Below are 6,669 nucleotides of genomic sequence, written 5' to 3' on the forward strand. Positions count from 1 at the left end.
CAACGACTGATTGATCCCTACCTTTAGTTGCATGAGATGAAGTCAGAGAGGAACATTTCGAACAGTGCGGTCGACGTTAATTAATGCCAATGATAACAAAATTATCATAAGCGCTACTTTCTGTAAGCATGAAAATAATCTCGGAATTGAAATTTTCAGCATTAATTATTGATACACATACGAGCTTTGAACAAAATGAATTAAATTTTTAGAGCCAATAAAAATTGTCCCAACTTCAAGCCCCTAAGCAGAAAAGCACCCTTTTTTAAAAGAATTTAATTCCAGAATGCCAAAGAACAATAAAAATAATTTAAATTGGGATTATATTTGGAATCAAGACAAGCAAGCAAAAGATATCTAAAAAAATTATGTACCAAAGAGAATGGATCAGATTTTACAGAACGAAAAACTTGTGTATTGAAATTCCAGTGTATATTATACACCTAGATTAATACAGTAGAATGTGAAAAATACAATAAAGCATTTGATTTCAATTTTTATATTTTATATTTAAATACTGTTGGATTTGTGTAAAAACTATTAACAGGGATTATTTTGGTACGGATTTTAGTTCATTACAAAATAATCCGGGCCCCTTCATCTCAGTAATTGCCTTTGCGGCCGTTGCATTCATCACGTTATAATAGATAATGCAAAAGAAACGTTTAAATTTCACTGAAATATATACGGCTTGATTGAGAACTACTCAGCATCTTTCTGCAAAGGCCTGCCAAACTCCAAAGCACAAACATCACCCTTCTGAGGAGCAAATCTAACCTTACAATCTTCAATGGTGATCTTTAGCTTTCCGTATGCTGCAGAAGACCGAGTTGTGTTCGGCACCATCCTGGGGCCATCATTCTGGTGCTTCACAATCACACAGTAATGCCCTTTTTGGTTTGAAAGATAGCAAGGATTCAACAGCCTGACCAATGAACTTTTGAGACAGGCGTGGCTGAATCTGTTGCACTCGGTCTTGAATCTCCACTCATCAATGACCTCTGAGTCGTACTTGAGGCTGATTTGCAAATTCATGGGGAGCCCAGGGTTCAGGTGGCACAGGCTGTGCAATTCGATGCCCAACAGGTACACAGGCTGGTAGATCAGAAAGTAAAATTTAAAGGTTTTCTCGCCTTCGAGCAGCTCGTATTCAAAGGGGTGGTCCACTTTGAACAGCAGGGTGTCAGGGTTGAAGAACCCACGCCATGGGGTCAGGTTGATGTCAATTTTCTCTGTCTCCATGAGCAGTTTGATGGCAGCAACACCCTCTTTCTCTTCACAGCTCATCTGTTCAACTTCGAGGTCGAAGTCAGTCTTGGATAAGGGACCGAGCTGAACATACTGCAGCAAGGGGGCTACATGGGTACTGATGGTTGCTGGCTTTAGGTTCTTAGAAGCTGCAACCCGAGCAGCACCCCATTTCACCAGGGCGCGCAGTACCTCCATTTCGCTGAAGATATTCAAGCGCTCTGAGCGCAGCAGGGCTTCAACAGTTTCAAAGCTTGCCTCTTCCAAGTGAGCAAGAGCTTCGCTGGCTTGGTCACGCATCCGCTAAAATCACAAAATGAAAAAAAAAATTAAAAAAGAAACTACACAAAGCTGATTAAAAGAACTTAGTTTATAAAAAAGCTTATTGTTTAAACGTATAAGAATAAAATTCTGAAAAATTCCAAAGTAAATTTCACAACAACTGTCTTGGATTGGAAAACTTCCAATTTAATTATTCATATCAACAATTTAAATCATTTTCAATTAAAGCTAATAAGATTAAATGTAATAGTAAAGATGCACATTTTTCAGTAATATACTTAAGAAATAATTTAAACTTCATTAAAAAAAAAGTATTTTCTGATATACTTGAAAATTTATTCTGTAACAGCCGGTTTTAAAGTTTGAGGTTTGAATTTTAAAATTCTTAAAAAAAACTTTTTGTTAGGGAAATACCTGAAAGACTGTGTCAGCTTTATCTGTGTAATTGTGCTGCACAAACAGCAAATGGAGCTGAAAGAGGTCACGCACGTCAAGCTTATGTTGAAGGCAGAGGTCAGCGGCCAAGTCGTCCAGCTGGTTCAATTGCCACTTGGCAGCAAAGGTGAAAATTTGGATCACTGTGTCCAGCTGAGCCTCTACCATTCCAACTGTTTCGCGGCCATAGATGTACCTGAATAAAGAAAATTAATTTATCTACCTCTGACAAATAAAAATACTCTTTGTTTAGTTTTCCCCCAAAGAGGACTTACCGTAGAATCAGAGCAAAGGATTCAGTGTCACAGTCTCGCAAAATGATTGGAGAACTTTCAGGGCCTGCTCGTTGGCCTTCTTGAAATTGACCAAACAGCATCTTCTCAAATGCAGGACTGGCAGCAGCCAAGACCAGGCGATGGCAATCAAAACGCTTTTTCATATATAAACACACAAAAAATAAGCATTTCATATTATTATATAAATGTAAAAAATAAATAATTTAGAGAATAATGTGCAAATATTTAAAGTGTGATGTCACAAAATTAAATGGAATTTACAAACATTTATTTGGATGGAAATTATCAATTAATTTGTTTATCAAAACAAAAGCTTATTATTTTATAGATTTCCGAAGCGTGTGCAAAGAACAAAATTGGTAATTTTTACCTTTTGATTCCACCCGCGTCCTACTATGAAGGAGCAGTCAGAGTGTTTGCCACTGTCCAGCCACTCAAGCCACTTGAGCAACTGGACGTCCGTCACGTCCGTATTGGATTTTATTTCCATCTGGTGTTCATCGTCGGGTAGACTCGCGTCTGTCATTTCTTCGTCAGCCATCAGTCCTGCGCACGTTAATAAATCTAATTTGAACAAAAAATCAACAAATAATCAAACACATGTAGGAAAGTTGTATAATTAAATAGATAAGCAGATGAAATTATCGGCAATTTCCAGCAATTAGCATTTTGAGAGCGGCGAGAACGCGTTCCCAACACCGATATGAAATTATGAACAGAGGCAACAGAGCCTTTTTACAATCAGAAGGACGATTAATTGAAAGAGCGACTCGAATGGAAGACACAAAAATCTCTAGGCAGAGGATTATAAAGCCGGGAACACTGTAAAAAAGGATTAACCTTTTTGTTTTTCGACAAGAAAATCACGCAAGGGCGGTCGCTGCAGGAAAGACGCTGTTTTGCATCTACACGGCAAACGGCGTGTTTGTGTTAACGGCGCGTTATGATTTTTCGCCTTTGATTCGTGTCTGCGCACAAACTGGAATTTCTGTGTACTCAAATTCTCCTGTGTTGTATGTAATGTATGTTATGTACCATGGTTGTAAAAATACTTGCGCCCTTGCGCAGTATATAATCGCAGAGAACAGAGAATGCGGGAGAGGGGTGGGGAGAATAGGTGGCGATATTTTATTATGGATGGAACGATTTTTATTTTTTGTAAGCGTTGTAATCTTACTACTTCTATACAATCCAAACGATTCAATTGCATAACTTTGTCGTTTTTTTCAGTGGGTTTTGTGTGCGTTTAATTTGAAAGATTAAAACTGGGTGCATATTATGTGGCTATTGATTTTATAACAAAAATAATTTTTATTTTAGGGTCAGGCCAAGACAAAGTCTTGTCAGCCTGTGCCCTTTTTAGTGGCGCAGAAGGCGCCACTCATTTTTGTCTTTTTTTATTATTATTTTTTTTTTATTTGGGGTTTGTCTTTATTAAAATCAAGCATCATTTATTTTCGCTGGCATAACTTTTATCGCTGGCATAATAATTATGAAACAAGAATGATTACAGAATAAAGGACAACACTAAATAGGTTTTATGATCAACCATAATTTATCTGTGTGTGATGTTATAGGTTGCAAGTTGCAAATTTAAATACATTTTTACTGAGCCCCCAAGTGTTCATATCACAGGGCATAAAAATGATGCAGACAGCTTTACGAACATTTTGATAAATATGGATAAATGGAACAATTTTTGTTTTAAATTATTTTTTAAATGAGGTAAACACCTAATTTTCTTGGACATCTTTTAGGTCACATTTAATTTAGAACATCTAAAAAATGTTTTTTTTTTACAGATTTGTTTTGTGTAATACAATAAAGAGGGAAAGCTCATTTTACTGATGAACATTTATCTATAGCTCTTGGAAAGGGCAGCCAAACTCAAGAGCGCAAACATCGCCTTCTTGAGGGGCAAAATTAACGTAAAGACCTTTCACAGTGACCTCCATGTAGTCTGCCTCTTCCTCAATCTTTGGTACCATCCTGGGGCCGTCGTGCTGATGCTTCACAACGACACGGTAGTCCTTGCCAGTAGAAAGCAGAATTGGATTCACCAGCCTGACCATAGAACCTGTGAGGCAGGCGTGGCTGAATTTGTTGCACTCAGTCTTGAAGCTACACTCGGAGACAGTCTCCCAATCCATGTCCGTCACTGAGAAAGTTTGAAGGGTGATTTGAAGATTCATTTGCAAACCAGGGTTCAGGTGGCACAGACTGTGCACCCCAACACCCAGCAGGTACACAGGCTTGTCCTCAATGTTGAAAGGAAATAGGAAAGATTTCTCGCCGACGAGCTCCTCGTAATCAAAAGGGTGGTTGACTTTGACCAGAATCGGGTCAGGGCGAAACAATCCTCGCCAAGGGGCCTCCAGGTCAAAACCTTTGCAATTTTCCTTTTTCATTTTCTCCATCAGGGCCATGATGGTGGCTATCTCCACACTACTGAAAATTTTGTTGAAGTCTTCCAGCATTATTGTGAAGTCTGTCTTGGAAAAGGTGCCGAAGCGGATGTACCACACCAGAGGGGTGAGCAGGGCTCCGATGTCGACTGGAGAAAGATTCATTGCAGCCGCCTGACTTGCCTGTGCAGCACCCCATTTCAACAGGCCGTACAGTACCTCTTTTTCACTAAAGATATTCAAACGCTCAGAGCGTAGAAGCGCTTCGACGGTTTCTAGGCTGGCCAACTCCAATGACGCCAGAACTTCGCTGCCTCGGTCACACATAAGCTAAACATTTGACAAATTCTAAAATTAATTGAATACAACATAATTATGCATTTTAATCACATGAAAAATTTGAAAAAAAAATAGGTTTTTCAAATTTAATTTTTATAAAATCCCAATTAAAAAAAAAAAAAACGTTTTTGTTTACTACAATTGAGCCTGAGATTAAATTAATTTACGTTTTTTTTTTTATTTTAGAAATATCATCCTTAGCACTTTTCTTATTATGTTCAGTTTCAATGCAAGATGAATAATTTCCATTTTCAAATTTTATACCTGCAGGACTTCTTCAGCCTTATCTGTGAATTTGTGCTGTTCAAACTGAAGATGTAGATGAAAGAGATCCTCGACGTCAAGTTCATATTTAAGGCATAGATCAGCAGCCAATTTGTCCAGCAGAGCCACTTGCCACTTGGCAGCAAAGGTGAAAACATTGACGACCGTATCCAGCTTCTTAGCTTCACGAACGCCGGTAGTCTCACATCCATACACAAAACTGTAGAAAAGTACAAAAAATATAAATCATCTCGGACACATTAAAAATAAAGATTTTTGTTTTATTGCTCACCGAAGAACCAATGAGAAAGTTTCATGATCGCAATCTTTCAGGGTGATTGGAACTTTGTTGGGACCTTGTTGGCCCTCTTGGAATTGGCCCAACAGCATTTTCTCGAACGCAGGACTGGCAGCAGCTAAGACCAGGCGGTGGCACTCAAACGTCTGTCATATTTATTGATGAATTTTTATGAAGAAAAAAAATTATAAAAAAACCTTTTGAGTCAGCAGATCGTGGCCTACAATGAATGTGCAGTCGGCGTGCTCTTGGTCGTCCAACCACTTGAAAAACTGGACGTCCCTCGCGCCCCTGAATTTTGCTTTCAGCTCCTCATCCTCCTGGAGCGGCTTGGGCCCTTCGTCCAGCTGCTCTTTCTCGTTGTCACTGTCAGCCATCCTGCTGCAAATATGTAGTGCAAATTAGCAATGACAGATTGTTTGTGAAAAGGAAATTGAAAACTTCATACATTTTTTTACAGGTTTAAAAAAAGTTAAAGTTATGTAAATATCTCTTCAAAAATAAAAAAAATTGAAACTTTTGAAAACTAACAGAAATTCCAGAAACTCTCATCAAGCAAAATATTAGTTTTTAAGCACTAAAATGTTAAGACAGAGACCGATTATTAGTGAGAGAAAATGTGTTGAATGCATATGGGATATGTGAATACAAAATCGCAGTGTCCGAACAACTTATTTCTGTACGAAAGAAAGACTCAAACGAGAGACCTAAAATCCATTCGCAATCAATTAATGCAAATTATTGCAGGAGAAATGGTTAAAAATCTTTGTCAAATATACTTACGGATATAATCAGAAGCAAATAATTCGATGAGCAAGGGAAATCGTTCCATCTGTCGCCAGTCGCCAGCAGGTCGCAGGCCCAAGTACAATGATTTCAACAAATCTCCGCTCGATCTTGTGCTCGGCGCGGCGGCTTCTTTTCCTCGCCCTTCGTTTATCGGCGCTTGCGGATTACGAGGTTGTTTTATTTTGTTTGTTTTTGTCCAGTTCTGTAGGATTTTGCGCATCACTTGCTATTCGTTGGCCTTGAGAAGTGAGAATTCCAGTCCAGCACCAACGCCAAAATAAGCGGATGAAGACTAATACATAATGTATGGACT

At 38.5% G+C, this 6,669-nt stretch overlaps 2 protein-coding genes across 5 annotated transcripts; both read right to left on the bottom strand.

Annotated features, from left to right (window-relative positions):
- Positions 1–483: 483 nt before the first annotated feature.
- Positions 484–3,222, bottom strand: LOC132200513 (BTB/POZ domain-containing protein 9-like). Of its 3 annotated transcripts, none has more exons than XM_059626022.1 (5): positions 3,102–3,222; positions 2,632–2,825; positions 2,241–2,395; positions 1,945–2,161; positions 484–1,551 (listed from the first exon to the last, which is right to left on the bottom strand). In XM_059626022.1, exons 2-5 carry the CDS (start codon positions 2,800–2,802, stop codon positions 703–705), a joined length of 1,392 nt encoding a protein of 463 aa, XP_059482005.1. In that variant the 5' UTR covers positions 2,803–2,825; positions 3,102–3,222; the 3' UTR covers positions 484–702. The 3 variants fall into 3 exon arrangements, with proteins under 3 accessions (XP_059482005.1, XP_059482006.1, XP_059482007.1); XM_059626023.1 differs by having other exon boundaries at positions 2,632–2,807; positions 3,102–3,218; XM_059626024.1 differs by lacking the exon at positions 3,102–3,222 and adding an exon at positions 2,862–2,877 and having other exon boundaries at positions 2,632–2,807.
- A 495-nt stretch (positions 3,223–3,717) lies between these two features.
- On the bottom strand, positions 3,718–6,510 carry LOC132201009 (uncharacterized). Of its 2 annotated transcripts, none has more exons than XM_059626864.1 (5): positions 6,351–6,510; positions 5,765–5,948; positions 5,562–5,713; positions 5,270–5,489; positions 3,718–4,996 (listed from the first exon to the last, which is right to left on the bottom strand). In XM_059626864.1, the coding sequence occupies exons 2-5, from the start codon at positions 5,942–5,944 to the stop codon at positions 4,121–4,123; spliced, it is 1,428 nt and encodes a 475-aa protein (XP_059482847.1). In that variant the 5' UTR covers positions 5,945–5,948; positions 6,351–6,510; the 3' UTR covers positions 3,718–4,120. The 2 variants fall into 2 exon arrangements, with proteins under 2 accessions (XP_059482847.1, XP_059482849.1); XM_059626866.1 differs by having other exon boundaries at positions 5,765–5,945; positions 6,351–6,501.
- Positions 6,511–6,669: the final 159 nt, after the last annotated feature.

Source organism: Neocloeon triangulifer, unplaced genomic scaffold (genome assembly GCF_031216515.1).
Source record: "Neocloeon triangulifer isolate White Clay Creek 2 clone unplaced genomic scaffold, ASM3121651v1 ptg000014l, whole genome shotgun sequence".
NCBI lineage: Eukaryota > Metazoa > Arthropoda > Insecta > Ephemeroptera > Baetidae > Neocloeon > Neocloeon triangulifer.